The 17,588-nt window shown below is 39.8% G+C and overlaps 2 protein-coding genes across 3 annotated transcripts in view; one reads left to right on the top strand and one right to left on the bottom strand.

The window, feature by feature from the left end:
• Positions 1–28: 28 nt before the first annotated feature.
• sbds (SBDS ribosome maturation factor) lies at positions 29–2,756 on the bottom strand. The gene is made up of 5 exons (XM_026193381.1): positions 2,515–2,756; positions 2,218–2,347; positions 1,926–2,126; positions 788–952; positions 29–587 (listed from the first exon to the last, which is right to left on the bottom strand). Exons 1-5 carry the CDS (start codon positions 2,640–2,642, stop codon positions 462–464), a joined length of 750 nt encoding a protein of 249 aa, XP_026049166.1. The 5' UTR covers positions 2,643–2,756; the 3' UTR covers positions 29–461.
• Positions 2,757–3,160: 404 nt separating this feature from the next.
• Positions 3,161–17,588, top strand: part of tyw1 (tRNA-yW synthesizing protein 1 homolog (S. cerevisiae)) — a 56,772-nt gene continuing 42,344 nt past the window's right edge. The window contains exons 1-7 of one of the 2 annotated variants that reach the window (XM_026191614.1): positions 3,161–3,409; positions 4,208–4,323; positions 4,459–4,596; positions 5,196–5,297; positions 7,227–7,421; positions 7,587–7,865; positions 10,039–10,155. In XM_026191614.1, coding sequence (XP_026047399.1) covers positions 3,373–3,409; positions 4,208–4,323; positions 4,459–4,596; positions 5,196–5,297; positions 7,227–7,421; positions 7,587–7,865; positions 10,039–10,155 — 984 coding nt within the window. In that variant the 5' untranslated portion in view covers positions 3,161–3,372. The other variant, XM_026191613.1, reaches the window with a different exon arrangement.

The raw sequence follows: 17,588 nt of genomic DNA, 5'->3' as shown, positions 1-17,588 counted from the left end.
GCGTATATGAGAAAAATCCCCCAAGAGATAATATTTTGTATAGTGTTTATTACAGACCAAACTTATTATAATAAAATAGAATTTACCAGGATAAAGAAATGATCCACAGATAATAGGATGGGATACTGAGCGCGACTACATGGCACACGACTTTGTGTAGACGTTCTGCTAAATTAGTAATCGACTTAAAAAAAAGTGAATAAATAAAAGAAAAAACATCAGAAATAAGCACCGACTTTAAAGTTCAGGCATAAATTCTCAAACCTGCTTTCAAAATATATTCCACTCAGCAAATTATAACTTCTTTCAGTCAAATTAATCCTTACAGGGTGAAAGTGGCTGAAATTGTGATAAATCAGACCATAAACATAGATTTTTTTTCATGAGTTTGCAGTCTGTGTGCCCTAATGAAGCTAGTGTGTTAGTGTGGATAAGGTGCAGAGTTCTGACGGGCAGGGTTACTATAGTTTCTCATCTCCCTCCTCCACATCCTTGAGACTGAGAACCTCCAGAGAGCCTCGGCCTTTAGTCTCACAGCGGATCAGCTCATCGATCTCCCTGAAGCAGCCGGGATCCACCAGACACACCTGACAGACGCACACCCGGGAAAAATAAAGAGTAATAAAGGGATAATAATATTGGCTTTACATTATAATATGGTAAGAGACAAAATTTCAGTTTAAAAAACACAAAGCTGATCTGCAGAGCTTCATGGAATTGTTCATATTATTGAATGAAAGTAGAGATTATTCAGTCACAACCACAAATACCATTAAACGCCGCTCACCATTTCCAGCTCCTCATCAAAATCCTCACTCTCCACGACCTGCAGGAGCGGTTTCAGCTTCTCCTTCAGCCTCTTGGCCTCTTTGGCTGGCAGCACCAACCGCAGCCTCATGTGGGCTCTCTGGATCTCCATGCTCTCCTTCAGCTGCCGAATCACCTCCAGGGCCTGAAAACAACAGCACACATCTGTTTATCAATGATGTAAAAAAAGCATCATCATTCACTGCAGAGAAGGCCTGAAATACACAGATTATAACTGCAACAACTTCCACACCAACAAACTGAAGTCAGAGGGGCAGAGTATGTGTGATCACCGAGCTTCAAACATTTAGTTGCTCTTTGTTTACTTGTCACTGGCAAAAGACTTTGAATTCACTCTCGTCTATTTATTTGTTTTAGACACAAAACTCAAACTACTGAAAAAATATGAAGCTTCCTGGCTTGAACTTTCTAGTGGGGTCTGCTTTGTTCTTCCTGTGTCTGTGTGGGTTTTCTCCAAGTGCTCTAGATTCATCTCGTAGTCTTTGGACTATCAGAGGAACTGGTGATTCAAAATTGGCAGTAGGTGAATATGAGAGCCTGAGGTTGTCTGTCTGTGTTAGCCAGGATGCCCTAATGCCCTAGTGCTATGGAGTAGACGCCAGCCACCTCTCTCAAGACCCGTATATATAAAACCAGTTTTAAAGAAAATGGATGGATGAATTAGAATTTTTTTTTAATATATTTAACATGATTTTTAATGACTTTAAAGGAAAATACACCCATTCGTGCACTATTTTCCATCTGAAGTTGCTGTTGGCTCCATGTTAAGCCTCCAGTTCCTCCTGGGAGATCCTGAGGTGCTCTCAGGCCAGATAAGAAATTTAAGCTCTGCAGCAGGTTCTGCATCCCCCCACAGGGTCTCCATACATACATACATACCCAGAAAACCTCCAAATAGAGGTGCCCAGCAGGCCTGAGATGACCAAACCATCTAAACTGGCTCTTTTGACATGAACGAGCAGCACCTCTACTCTGAGCTCCCCAGATATCTGCTTAAAGGGCTTTGAGTGCTCAGGTAAAGTAGAAAGATGCTAAATAAGAACCAGCCCATTTACTAACACAACACAAGAAAGGGAAACACATGGTATCCTCCTCACCTGCTGCTTTGTGCTCTTGTTGGGCTTGACAGAGTAGTGGATGTCCTTCATGGCCCGCTCAATCAGACTGACTGTGTACGGCCTCTTGGTTTCAGGGTTGACGCACTTCTCTGCCACAATAGTAGCTATATCCCGGAACATGGTCTCCAGCTGAGTCTGCCTCTCTTTGTCTGACACCTGGAGCTCTCCTTTGGCCAAGATCTTCAGGAGAAAAAAACAAAACAACCAAGCCTACATGCAGTAAATGGCATGGCTTATGCTTACAATGTGTACGTATGGGGATGTTTTATACCTGTTTACAGATTTCTGTAAGGTCGTCAGTCCCAAAAGCTTTGGTTAAGTCATCCTTCTTCGCCACCTGGCCTTTGGAAACATTGACGAAAACAGAGTGCGTCTGCAAAACCTCGTCCAGGTCCTTCTCTCTGTAATGAAAACATGACGTTTTGGAGCATTTTTGGCTGCTTTAGCATGTAACGACCATCGAGAGGATTTAAAGTGGAAGAGAAATGAATTGTCAAAGTTTCCTCTAGCAACAACGAAGTAAAACAGCAATCAGGCACAGGAGGCGTTAACATCTCCTGGTACTCACGCTCCTGATCTCCAGCTCATAACTTTGTTCTTGTAACAGGCGATTTCAAATCGCTTCCCGCCTTTCTTCATCCTCACCACCGCTACGTTGGTCAGCCGGATTTGATTCGTTGGCGTAAATATCGACATATTTGCGATTACCACAAACAGTTGCGAAGCAAGCGCCGCTGACAAGAAACGTACGCTATCACAACACCACCCGTATTCTTCGAGTGTATCCTAAATGGCTGTTCGGTATGAAACTGTGACTTCGAACATCAGTTCCGAGTCAGTTTTGTTTTCTTTGTTGTTATTCGTTTAATAAATTAAATAAATACATATATGCATAATTAAATACATATTTATGAAATTTAACTTTTCAAACTGTTATTATTTTCGAAATAAAACGCCACATAAATTGGGCACTGTTAGATTAATGGCTGCAGAGTTATGAGATAACATCATATTTAATTGTCTGACAGCACAATCTATTCTTATTTATTGTTATTGACAGCGTTAAGTATTAAAAACGTTTTGAACTACGTGTAAGTCTTATTTTGAAATGAATAATCGGACGTGCTTAATGCCGCTGTCATGCCTACATTAATGCAAGTTTGACGAATTTCTATGTGCAGTTCGCCGCTGTGACCACTGGAGGGCAGAAAATATTCCGTTTCAATTTAAAGCCACCTGCAGTTCTTTCTTCCTACATTATCATACTTTTCTCTGCACGTTAGTGATTTCGCCTAATAATAGTTGTCACATTATCACGGAAGTTAACACAACTACCAGAAAATAGCTCACAGCTTTTCTCAAGCCTCAGTGTTGTAATTAATTTGAACGTTAGCATATTTTAATCGGTCTATTGCAGTTCCTCCATATGACCACAAGAGGGCGATCTACAAAAACGACTAGAGGTATTTGTAACCGAGCTAGCTTACCAGAATGCATAAGTGCAGTTATTTGTTCAATATCAATTGACATTGCATTCATTTTATTTTTAATGTCCGGGTCTCCTCATCTGGCGTCAGTTTACAAAATGTTAAAAGGAATTAAAATAAAAAGGACAAATTAAAAATCCTTCTGGAAACAACAAGAAAATCAAAATAGACATAGTGTAATAGAACCACTTCCTCTATAGACTTTCAAAATAAAGCATATAGGTATGAATGAGTAAAATATTCAAAATTAAATCCAAGAAGATGAATTTCATCGTTTAATTTAACTTCAGCTGCTTTTTAAAAAGTCTGAATGTCCATAAGCAAACAAACTCAAGCCGTTGGACGATCCGAACTCAACTTCCCAGCATTCATATCGGCAAAGAATATGGTTGCGCAGAGCTTCAGGTGCTGAAGACTGTGTGCAAGTAGTTACTTGCAGCAATGCCAACTTTTATCGTATTTGTATTGCTTTTGGCCTCCAGCGTCTCTGCCTCGGATTCAAAAGGTGAGTTTATTTTAAATATTTAAAGCAACTGAAAACTCTCTTCAAGCTGTGTTTTGGCTAAAGGAGGGTAGCATTACTAGCTAGCATGCGTTGCTCGCCAGTCCCCCGACTTTTATTTTTCGCAGGTAGCTTCAGGTTGGGATTTAATTCTGTTTTGTTGTTGCATGTGGTCAGCTGTGGTTTGGCAGAAACAAATATGATGTGGCTGTTTTCTTCATCAAAGCAGTTCAGGATCTGAGGACTCAGTTTGATGTGTTTTCTCCCTCCAGTTTCTCAGGATGCCCGCAGTCCCACTGAGAGCTATTTCATGTGGTTATGGCACAGCAGGTTGTACCTGTACTCAGCTGCTGCGCTTGTTTTTGGGCTCTGGTTCTTACTGAAGAAGGTGAGGCACTTACTCATACCTTACTCTAATTTGTGTATGTGTTTTAGTCTCTAAACGGTCTCTGCAGTGCTTCTTAAGGTCTCGCTGTCTTGACCGGAAACAGCTCCATTTATCGCTGCACTGATCTGCTTTCAGAAAAGCGTTTCTAAAGATGCCAGCAAAGAGAAGAACGACAAAGTTGACAAAGCTGCAAAGAAGAACGACAGAGAGACCAAGGAGGTTCATGTGTCAGGAGTCAAAATCTTCTATGGCTCACAAACCGGGACTGCAAAGGTACAAAAGTTATTTCCTGCAAATCTAAAGTGACCAGATGAGAGCAGAGAAAATATGAGACACAGAGAAAGCGACTGATCAGAAACCTCCTGTTGGTTTTCCAGCCTGTCTCTCCTGTCACAGGGGGCCACTGACACGCAAACCCCTTTACCCTTTTAAAAATAAAACAAAATAGTAATACTAGTAATTATAATTACTCTACAGATCATTGACAACCTGAATCACTACACTGATTAACAGTTTCTGTATCAAGGCTCATGTGTAACTTTCACAGTCTGCAATAACAATTCATTACCCTTGTGCATATTTTTGCTCTAGCGTGGTAAAGCTACTGCATTTTAATGCATCAGTAGCACTCCTCATCTCACAAAGCACAGTGGTAGTAAAGCTTTCTGTTGCATACAGCAATGCTAAGCTAAATTTCATCAACCAGTTCCTGAGTCAAAAACTCTGAGCACTAAATTTTACACACATGTAATCAAGCACATTAAACGCAACTCAAATTTAAATCGATAGTATTTTGAAAAGTACTCAGCATGTGGTAATTTAGTCTTTACTGACATCTTAAAAGCACCATCTGAGACTCTCCATATGTTTAGGGCTTTGCGAACGAGCTGTCAGAGGAGGTGAAGTCTTTGGGTTTACCAGCCGAGGTGATTGACATGAAGGACTACGATCCAGATGATCAGCTTGCTGATGAGGTAAGCCAACCAAAGCAGAATATGCTTTTCAGTTTCATATTAGACTGCTTTATACTGTAAGGTAGAGACCCTGTACTGTTTCACCCTGTGAGCAAACACTTCTCAGGGGAATGCTAGGTGTCTGCCAAGTCCTGTTGGGGAGTATGGGGGAAGTATAGACAGAGAAGGTTAGCACAGAGATGACAAACAACACACAAGTGACATAGTTGGCTGGTTGATGGACCAGTGAAGCCGGACAGGGACCGTGCATCTTGGAAACCATAGACACCGCTGGAGGGAGAAGGTGTTGATATGTAAGTGCATATGGAGGGAAAGTGACCAGAGGCTAGTTGCACAACAAAACACAAGAGGTCCAGAGCCACTAGCAGCATAACTGAGGGTGGTTCAAGGGCATATGGGCCAACCCAAATATTTAATTCTACTATTTAGTAATACTTGTCTAATAGTTTATCTAAAAGGAAAGTTTAAGACTAATCTGCAAAGTAAGATGGTGTCTACACCCCAAATCCAAACTGGGAGCTGGTTCCACAGATCCTCTAAGGAGACCTGGCAAACTTTTCTTTATCACCCCTACCTGTGGCATCATAGAGAATAAATGAAAGATTAATGCAGCTGTCAGATGGGTACTCTGTAAGCAATTAAATGCTGTTTACAGGATGCTCAGAAGCAGCTGTTGGGTGCTAATTAAATCTCTAAAATGTAACTGTGAGCTCATAAGACCTGCCTGTGTGTACTTCCAGGGAACACCTGATTAGAACAGAATTAATCAAAGGAAAATAAAAATCGTTACTCTTATTTTCAAAGCTTGACAGCAAACACTGGCGTGATAAGCCTCAAGTTCTATTACTGCCAGCTCAGCTTAAGCTTCATTTCTGCTTGAGCCTTCAAACGGCCGGTGCAGAGAGCAAACATGTTCCTGCTCATCTGCAGCAAGATGGATTGTTTTCATCAGTCTTTTTATTTTTGTGAGCACAGTCCCTCTGTGCTGCATTTCGAGATGAATAGGAGATTGGTTGGCTGGTTGACAGCAGAAAAAGGAAAATAACTATTTATTCAAAGGGACAGTGATACAGTTTTCAGTGACAGAAAAGCTCTACGTGAAATGTGTCTGCAGACATCTCTCCTTCAGTGCGACTGATTTACTGGTCAGGCATCAGAGGAAGGAACCTTTTTGTTTGGCACATTTGACCCTGTTTCAGTTCAGTTCATTTTATTTCAAACATTTCAAACATATGGAGAGATGGGAGGAAGCCGGAGTACCATGAACCTTTTTGGATACTCCAGCTTCCATCTACCTGTCCAGGGTGTACTCTGCCTCTTGTTTATAGATTCCTCCCCAACTGTGACCCTGAGTTACGTAAACAGAAGAAAATAGATGACTGCATTATTTGTGGATTTGAGCTACTGTTGGTTCAGTAACAAAAAAACATCCACCATCCATTTTCCACTGCTTCTCCAGCAGCAGTCTAACCAGACTTGCTCAGACTTCCTTCTCTCTCTGGCACTTCCCTTCCACCAGATGCAGATACATAGATTCCCAAGCCAGTCGGGAAAAATAACATCTTCACGGTGTTCTGCCCTGGGGTTTGCTTCCATTTGGACATGCTGAAAACACCTAGGAATGCCTATACCACTTCAACTGGCTTCTTTATTGCATCTGCTGCTGCTTAGTTTGTAGCCACAGGCGAGAGTAGGGTGTTAGTAATTGCTTAATTAATTAGGACTAGCTGGTACGTAATTATGTGTCAGCAGTACATCCAGTTAGTGTCCAGTGTTAGTGTCTCAACCTCTCACTGCATTTCGTCCCTAGTTAGTCCCACAGATAAGTGTTTCCATATTTGGACAAAAAAAGTCTTGAATGAAGAAACACTAAGCTTTTTTCCTCCTGTTTAACTCTTTCCTATATGCTGTGTTTACCTCTCCCATTAGTGCATCAGTAAGTCGGTGTGCGTGTTTCTTGTGGCAACCTACACTGATGGACAGCCCACAGAAAATGCTGAGTGGTTCTGCAAGTGGCTCGAAGAGGCATCCACTGACTTCAGATATGGGAAGACCTACTTGAAAGGACTCAGATATGCAGTGTTTGGCCTTGGAAACTCTGTCTATGTTGGCCATTACAACACGGTATGAAAGGTTTTCACAAAATGAGAAGAATGACACTGGTTGATAATAGTCAGCTATTCAGAGGATGTCTAAAGCTTCAAGGCTGTAGCTCAGCAGTTTATTAAGCCTGAATCACTTCAGTGCTTTCAGTAATTACTAAGAATTCAACCTGCTTTTTTCATACAGGTGTGTAAAAATGTGGACAAGTGGCTGTGGATGCTGAGTGGCAGACGAATCATGACCAGGGGAGAAGGCGACTGTAATGTGGTGAAGAGTCTTAATGGCAGCATCCAGGCAGACTTCCTGACCTGGAAGGTCAAGTTCCTGAACCGCTTAAAGACTCTGGCAAAGGGCGAGAAAAAGAGCTGCAGTGGGAAGTGCAAGACTGAGGGCTCCTGTAAGAACAAGAGGAAGGAGCGACAGGAAGAAGAGAAGAAGGCCTCTCCACAGAATAACAGCTCTGAGGTAAGGGCAGGAAAGTTGTTTTTATTAAAGTCTTCATCAAAATATTCAATTATTCACATTTTTGGGATCCAGATATTTGCTTTTAAATATGTTTGAGCCTATACCGTCTCAGCTTGGCAGCCTGACACGCCTCTCACTTCCAGCTGTCATTATCACGCATCAGTTCGCTTCATTATTGCCAACTTGGAAACTTTGTATCAACGTTTAGCAGCTTTTCTAGGAGCCGTGTTTAATTGCCATTGGACGTTTCTTCCTGTACTTTTGAAGGGAACCAGCACCCAGACAGAGAAAAGGAGACATCCTCTTGCTTCTGTCATTCTCTCCGAGCGATTGTTTTAAGATAGTATATCTTAATATTATTATCTATAACAGTAGTTCAAACGCCCCTTTTGCCCCTGCTGATGGGCAAAGCTGTGAATACTCGATGTTAATTATCACCAAATCTGTTCTTTTGTGGGTGAAGGCTGGCCTTGTGCTTAAAATGACTAGCTGATAAGCCATTTAGTTTCTGAACATTCATTCAGCTGTTCTTAAATATTACAGCAAACATCTACCTGCTGTGTGACAGACAGAAAAAATATTTATTGGTCCACACCAGTTGTTCAAGTTTTGGTAGCGTGTCTCTATTTTTATATAATAGTGAAAGCAAGCTTCTGAGTGAAAAAATGTTGATTTCTCTGGCTTCTGACTGAGATTATAAACTATAGTCAGAATATGAAATATAGCCATGGGTTCTGCTTTTAAAAATGTCCAAGTGGTTTCTAAAGGCCAGCAAGAGGTGATTCACGTCTTATTGAATACTTCATGAAAATCATTCTGTTTACATTTAGAGTAAGAAATGGGGATAAATCCAGGGTAAGCTTTCGGGTGGGCCTAGCATGTGATTTATAAGCCACTGCTGTACATGCGGCACAACTGTCCTCGATGTCTCAGTGATATTGATCTCTCTCTCTCTCTCTCTCTCTCTCTCTCTCTCTCTCTCTCTGGACGCCCAAAATGCTTTAAAAAAAAAAAAGAGTTCACAAATTAATGGGTGACATCAGGGTGCCTCTGTCATCTTTTATAGACAGCCTACAAATAAAAGTAAAAACACCCACATAAAAATGTTAACTATCATCAGAACAGCTTTGTGCATACGATACCACACGTTGTAATATTATTTCCTCACTATTTGACTCCAGGCTTGTCCCACCGACTCTAAATGAAGCAGGTAAAGAGAACTGGAGAAAGAAAGATAGAGAAAGCATCCAGCTTACATCTAGTTGGAGAATTGTCCTTTGGGTTAGGATAATGTAATATGACATTACATGGGCACTTTAGAACTCCAAGCAGGAGTCTGAAACAGACTGGCCAGGCTAATGGCTTCATGTTGCACTCCTTCAACAATGTGATTAAAATCAGATCAGACGCCTGAATTTCTCAGGAGTGTTATACTTGGCTTATTAGGTCCTTATTTAGTAGCAGCGATGTGCACTTTCAGGTGCAGCGTGGCGTTATTTAATGTTCTGCATGAAAATTGTTGTATTTCACTTAACACCGGTCTATCATGTGAAAATATGAAAATAGCACTTTTTTTCCCCCCCCACCGCTCTCTAAAATTACACATTTCACAAGTACAAAAAGACATTTTATGTACACACATGCGCACACAGCCTTCATATGCATCACAGCACACACAGATGATCAGTTGTCATGGTAGCGGGGACCTCAGAGCCAACTCTAGCTGAGACTTCCTCCCCTCTGTCTGCAACACTCAGCAGAGGTGACATTCAGCCGGAACCGAGAGGAGCTGAGAACTGTGGCGAGGGGACCATCGTGGTGATTTATGTACCCGCTGTACCACTCATGCATTTTATTCTCCTGCTGCACATGTCGGCCATGTGTCGTGATAAATCTGCTGAAATGCCATAAACGCATACGGTACATAGTTTTCTTATTTAATCAGGCAGCCCAGGAGGACATAACGATGTTCAATAAATGTGTTCCACATCAGCACACTCACTCAATCACAACTTCTTTTTTTTTTTTTAATTTGTTATGGATTGGACCATATGTGAGCCTTTCTTTACTACATGCCATTCATCTTTATCACCGTGTCCCCGACTTTCCATTTTGACCTTGTTTTTTAACCACTTTTTGTGCTTCTTTATTTCTTCTTTCATTTTTTCCCCAGGATGATCTAGTGGAATCCAGCAGTGATGAAGATGAGTCCGGTCTGCCAGATGAGAAAAAAACGGTGCTCGACGTGGAGGATCTGGGAAATATTATGAACAGCGTTAAGAAAGCAAAGGTCAGGCTTCCTCCGCCAACATGTTAGCACCACTTTTTGCAATACATATGCTCGTGTTATTTCACACATTGACAGCAGAAACCCTTAGAACTAAGCAGAGCTTAGTATTCGTACTTGTAAATATGAGTTGTGTATACAGTACTTAGCAATTCCCCTCATAAACCTGCAGTTTTGTTATTCTTGAGTCATTTTAAACTGTCACTCCAATGTCATCATCCAGCAGCTCTATTTTCAGCATTTCCATTTCAAGGTCTGCAAGCAGGCATCACTGTGGCATTAAGCTCCCACCACCTTCATCCAGTGTAAGTGCGTTCAGTAAAGAGATAAGAGTGGTATCATTAAAGGAGAAATGGCAGATGGTTTGATAGACACCAGACCCCGACAGACGAGGAGTGGAGGCTTGCGTAATAGTTAGGACGCCCACTCCACAGACTTGCGAGAGATGAGTGACTCAAGAAAAAATTGAAAAAGAAGAGACATTATCACTCTGCTGTTATAGGCTGTCCTATAAAGATCTATGACAGCTTATATAAAGTGGACAGACGAGTACCCTGTAATGTACCACTTTGAATGTAGCAGATTAGTGTAAGCTGCTCATTAGTTTCATTCAAAAAAATGGAAGAAATTGGAAATTCAAGAAAGAGAAATTACTTCATTCAATTGCAGATTTTCATTTTTATTGATTTTAATCATGAATAATGCCAAATGATATAAATCTCTTATTTTTTTTATGTACATCGTGACATTTTTGTTAGTATGCTTTACCTCAAAACCTCTGTACTCAGTTCAGGAAGCACTGATGCACTGCAGAAATGAGCCTTTTTGGACTTCAGTCTGCTTGTTGGCAGATAAAGATGAAATTCATAATACACAACAACAACACAAGATAGATTAGTATCAGTACAGGAATTTTCCATAGTGTAGGCCCACTTTAGAAAATGTGAATGAGTGCATAGATTTTGAACTTTTAACTATAATTTCAGTTTCACCGCTTGTGCCCATTCACACTACACCAAAGTCCTTTGGGGTTACATCAGGAAGGGCATCCAGTGTAAAAACTTAAAATAAGGGAAATTTCAGCCGAAATGCTAAAAAAAAAAAAAAACTTCAAATAAATTGCCAAATCAAATCCAACATGATTTGGCAACTTGATGTGGCAGCTCTTTGTCAAAAAGGGAGCAACTGAAAGTATCATTATTATTGTTATTTTAAATTGATAATGATAGTTGTTGTGACTGTATCATTTCTATACATCCATTTTATTAATTGAAGTGAGGGGTCACAGGGGGACTGGGACAGAATTGAGGTAAATGATGGACAAATCAGCAGTCCATCACAGGGCTAACACAGAAACACAGACAGCCATAGACTGTCACTTGCAGACAATATACATTCATCGCTTTAACAGCAGAGCTGTGTGTTTAAAGTGTCGTAAAGATCTGTAGCAGTCCTGATGTGCAAATCGGTCCTCCATCCTGGGTATAGCGGCAGGCGACTAATTGGTAACTTGAACATTCTTGCTCTAATACGTGGTGCTAACCACGGCACTACTGTGCCATGCATTTACTGTTACTTTATAGTATTTGACATTTTGAAGTGATCACACTCTACTTTAAGCTTCTTTCACCAGAAATGTTACATCATAAAAAGACATTCACAGAATTATTTACTAATGTTGCCACAGTCAAAACACAAACTTCTGTCTCGGTCGACTTTACATCCAGAAAACTTTTAGTGTGGAGGCAGCTCCTGTCCTGAAGACGCACACAAGTATTTTATTCTGTTGTGTTTTGATAGATGTGAAATTATTATTTTCGCTGTATGTGCTCCTTTGGGTTACTGAATATTATGCTTCATTTGACTGCGGTTCATAGGAGACTTAATGCACTGAATGCAAAATGCTTTGTGCTGTCCATGCTCTCCCAGGCTCATCTCTTCCTGTGTGACAGTAATATTACAGTGTAGACGCTCTTGGAGGTTAGGACAGACTACGTTGTAAGGACAGCACAAATGTGTTTATACAGCACAGCTGGGAAGTTAAAGAGACATTAGTTTATGACTTGAGGAGTCTGGGTTGATCAGTACTATTCAGTTATGCCCTCCACAGTAAGAAGAGTCAGACTTCTTTTCTTTTTTCTTTTTTAATTCATGAGGTGTTTTCATGTAATTTTTATGATCAAGCTGCTGTTATCCTTTTCCCCAAAGATATACCCATAGACTATTTGTTTATGATACCCAAGGCAGTCATCTTTATTCCTAACCTGTCATGTAAGATTTAATTGTAACTGCTCTGGGATGATTTGTGCCATCACACGTGGATGCCAGAGATGACTTGGATTCCTGTAGTAACAAATTTATGTTGCTTTTGCATAATTTGTTCACACAGAGCGAGCAGTGTAAGATGTAATTAGTTTGAGCATTAATATTGTCAAGAGACAGCAGGTATTTAGCCAAGCTGAATACTCTGTGAGTAATCAAACTGTGACTAGAAAATGCTGTATCTGTGGGGCTTGTTACACTCTTCAGGCTTAATTCTGGCTCTTTATGGTGATTTTTAGTAAAACATTACATTTTCTTTAAATTTGACATCTGTAATACTGTAAGAGGACCAGATTTACAAATACCATTACAATGATGAAAGGGAGGATTTTTTTTTTTTTTTTTACAGGTTTTATATCCCACGCTGATTTCACAAGTTTCCTTGTGGCATTTAATGCTCTCTACCCCATTACACTGAAATAAACATCAGTCTCCTGTTCGTTTTTAGTTTACAATTATGGTGTAGTGTCAGTAGCTGAATAATTCACGCACAAATCACCTCGTGCTTGGATAAGTAGGTTACCTCGCCCAACCTGTCTTTCTCTTTTTTTTGCCATTAAGTTGATGTAGGTGCCCCTGTGCAAGATACTAAACCGCACATTACCCCTTAGATGCATCGACTGACCTATGAATGTGTGCATGGGAGGTAAAAGGTGTTTAAAGACACCAAATATTTCTTGAAACTAATAAAACACTGTGTGAATTGGTAAGTTTGGCTTGTAGTGTGAAATGAGCTTTGAGTGCTCAGTAAGAGTAAATATAAGTTTGCATTTATTGACTGATAAAAACTGAAACTGGAAGGATTTGTCTGTACTGGTGTCCATGTGGCTTGTATCCCAGATGGAATCAGGATGACTTGATCACTGCTAAACATTTCATGAATACATGTTTTGTTTTTTTCCTTCAGTGATGGACAGGCTGTGATTGGCTGTGGCCTTAATCTATATCAGTCTTTGGCTGTAGCTCCATTTTTATTCTAGCAAGTGCCTGCAAAATTCATTTTGCATTGTTGTCCTAAATTGATTTTGTACAATTGTTTATAGTATTGGCATCTAAACTTTGTCATAAGAGTCTTCCATTTCTGCCAGAGTGGTCGATTTTACGTTGTGGGACTGTTGCCAGTTAGGAGTTAGTGTAAAACGCATCATTAACCTGAGCTGGCACGCAGCAATTTTGGCTCCGTTTTTATGTTTTCAGCTCACTAGCCAAAGGAAAAAAGCACACATAAGATGCCAGTATAACTACTACTAAGGTATATTCTATATTTTCAGAAACATTGATTGGCATAAATTAACATGTTCAGATTCTGGACTGGACTGGCTTTATTAAACCTCCTGTGTGCAAAATGCACCCTAGTTAAAAGTCCTCAGGCAGATTACATAGTGAAAACAACAATTTTGAGCTCTTAGGGGTGCAGGGGAGTTTTGATTCATCTGCAGGCCTTTTTAATTTTAATTTTTATCATTATTATTGTTATTATTATTTATTTTTATTTTTATTTTTTATAAATCATCACATTTTTTTTTTGTTAAGTTTTAATGTCTGCTAACTGTTTTAGAAACAGAAATGTAGAAAAAAAAAAATTCGAAATTTAGAATTTATGCTGTTCCATCAACATATCTGTTACAATATGACTACACTTGTTATAAGCACAAAATAATGGCAAATACTGTTATTTTATTGTTTTACAGTATAGAGAGTAGTGCACCTATAGACTAATTTTCTTGGTGTGCAATCCTCTTTTGGAGCCGGAGCAAACACTGGTAACAAATAGCTTCTCTTATTCACATATATTAAAATATTTGGATAATAAGGTTAAGCTTTAAAATATTGAATTCATTTTGCCAGCTTAGAGTGTTTGTCTTTCTTATTTTCTACTTGTTCATGGTTTGGGCTTTTTTTGCCTCCCGTACTTTTATGTTTTTCCCTTATTCACATGTGCTACTCAATCAGTGAAGTATTATTGCATCATTCATCTGCAGCAGCACCATGTTGTGTCATGGTTCCCGTGCACAACACGATGCTGTGAGATGTCCCATTTCTGTTAGCCCAGATTGGCCCAAGCATGACTGGGTGTCAAGGCTGAAAGCCAATCAGTGGGATCCAGAGACTAGGGCCAGATAAATTTTCAAGGCTGCATGAAAACACCATAGGGACAGATTGTTTCACCGTTGGCTACGTGCTGTGTATGCTATCAGAACTGTACGAGTCACAGATGCATTAAGTGAAGGTGGACATTTGGGCCGGCTGAGTGGCAAACTAGTCTTATCCAATCTTGAGTGTTAAATTGTAGGCTGTACATGTTTTCACTCCCAGTTTAGATTTTTGGTGAACTTTAAGAATGACTTGAGGCCCATTCACACGATGATTGAAACACTGGATGGCTGTTGCTCGCCCTGATTTACAGTGTATGGTTGTTTTTGTACTCCTGTCTTTATTACTGGAATAGATCATAGCTTAACGTCACCTATAATAGAATAGATCATCGCTTTAAGTCACTCAGAGTAAAACATGCAACCCACACATTTTGCAGTGATCTAAATGACGCGTAAAAATATCATCAAGCACCATCTTTTTTCCATCTAAGAAAGAAATGTGACAGTATTCTGACAAAGCAGCGTGGCTTCCTTGTTCACAGCATCTACTATCAAAACTGAGCTCTAGGGGACCACTGCTGCTGTCAGGTGTGAGAAACCTCCTCTGTATTTGGGGCTATGATTGTTGAGGAAATGCACAGAGCAAATAGTGCTACTAGATAGCTACAAGGGCTTGCATTCTTCCAGTTTTAAGTTAAAAGAGTGCTATTTTACACAGATGACTGTGAACACCTGAAGCATAGGTTCACAAATAAAATTGGCAGTATATTTAGAGAGAAGCTTGCTCTCTGTTTTTTAACAAAGGCTTTAGGAGACTAAAACGGATTAGCAGCTGCTCAATTCTGGCAAAAATTATATTCAGAATTAATATTGAGGCAATTATCATTTAACCAACTGCTCACAGACTGTGGAAAAGTTGACTTTGTCTTGTTTCTTTTCCAGTTGATCAGATAGTTATTAAAATATTTTCTAGGCTTGCAACAAGAAACTTACTGAAGAGTTTCACAAAGAACAGACCTCATAATTTCTTATCCACACCCAAGGACATTAATTGCAACTACGTTAAAACAAAGAACAGAAGCAAAATTCTCACAGACTCTAAGTTTAACAGTTAATTTGTGTTACTGTTACATACTGGGGTAGCTACTTGGCTGGGAAGCACCAAGGCATGGACGTGCATGCTGGGAGCTACCGAGGCCTTGAAGAGGGTTGGACGGTAATATGTTACAATTTCTAAATCTATTGCTCAAAGATGCTCAAAACATAGTTTCACAAGCTTTTAATACTGGAATATAATTACTTCCAATGAACAGACCCGAATAAGGGAAATGGTAGCACCAACAACACCAAACAAAAGAGAAAGAAGATCATGAATCAGACACAATAGACTGTCATATTCAGGCTTCTCCCCAAACTAGACTGTTAGTAAACTAGACTACAAAAAACAAACCTGAAATCTGGAATGCCGGTATTCCCAACTCAGCCTATAATAAATGTGAGGAATAGTGCAAGTGCTGATGGAGGTGAGGGAGCGTGAGAAGGAATCAGCCTGACAACCACTCTCAGGCCTCATATGAGTGCAGGTGAGCCTTCTGCTGCCAGTCAGCACTGGAGATAAATTGGATAGCAGGTTACTCAGGATGACTGAGAAAGAAAAGCTGGTGCACTGAAGCACATGTAACAATCCACATTGGAAATAGCAGTTGACCAATAATTTCTAGCCCTGATGCAAATGATGTTTTACTATCATGAGGTGAAAACTTGCCTGCAGTAATTAGCTATATCCTGTGGAAGCCCACTGTATTCTATCTGCTCAGCACCAAGCAGCAGACATATTTAGAGACAAACTGGTGTAAATGAGTAAAACATTTAGCATTTAAAGAGCATGATCTTTCCTTTTACACTTGCAAGAAGCAAATATATGGGTTAAAAGGGGAGTGAGTACTGGACTTAATTAAATTTCCACTGGGTATAGCGCAATATTTTCATTTATTTAGAGCCATTTAACCAAGAAATCTGCTACTGCGGGATCAAAGTTTTTGCAAATTTGCAAGTAAGAGAGAGTACAAATGTTCTCAAGACTACTGACTCCAGAGATAAGAGAGGAAAGATTAAAATGGACTCTATAAGAATCTCATTGATTTGCAGTAACGGTTTGTGCAATGTTAACAAGTATTTTTCACACAGTTCTACGGGGGTTAGTACCATACGGTGAGCTACAAAGGAATCTGTGAACTATCTACATTCTTGAAGAATACAAGTGTGTTGAACATTTATCAGCATTTGCTGACACTGTATTAGCACCTAAAGGGCCCTAGTGTGCTGACAGAGTGACATATAGATCCCTATAGACAAACTGAAGAAGTGGCAAAGGTGCAGTAATTGGGTGAAGCTGTCATTTACCATGGTTAATGTTAAAGGCTGGTCATCCATCACGTCTTTCTGAAAAGTAACACCTGTTTCTCTGTCCCCAGGCAAAGTTTTCTTGCAGGATTTAATCAATCTTGTTGTATTTGTCCACAGAATATATCTAAGATATTTAGCATTATACACAAAATCACTGCATTGCAGTATTATAATCCTGGCATGAAATAAGATGTTGATGATGATGCAGCAAAAAGAAAAAAAATAGCTGTTGTGATACAGAGAGCTGTATAAAAGTTGGTCATCACTTTTCCAAATGGATCCTGGACATGTTTTCAAAAGTCAACTTTCTTAGACAACAGTTGATGTCTGCAGCAGTGTCCATCTTTTTAAGCAGCCTGTGATGGTCATTTGAAAGCAAAAAAAACCCCAACTTATTAATTTTCGCAAAGCAGGGAAAATGAAAAGACGCCAAAGTATTTTTCGCTCGCAGTTTCTAAATATGGACCACATACATATGTATTGTAATGATAGATGCAATTAATAGGCAGGTTGAAGAGGAAATGTTGGATTTGTAATGTCTTTATGGTTTTTTGCAAGTGTGTAAATGATTCCTTAATGTATTTATTCTGCTTGTCAAAACAAATATATATA

This window comes from Astatotilapia calliptera, chromosome 14 (assembly GCF_900246225.1).
Source record: "Astatotilapia calliptera chromosome 14, fAstCal1.2, whole genome shotgun sequence".
Classification (NCBI taxonomy): domain Eukaryota; kingdom Metazoa; phylum Chordata; class Actinopteri; order Cichliformes; family Cichlidae; genus Astatotilapia; species Astatotilapia calliptera.
Note: the sequence above shows the minus strand (reverse complement) of the source record. Positions and strands in the feature narration are given on the sequence as shown.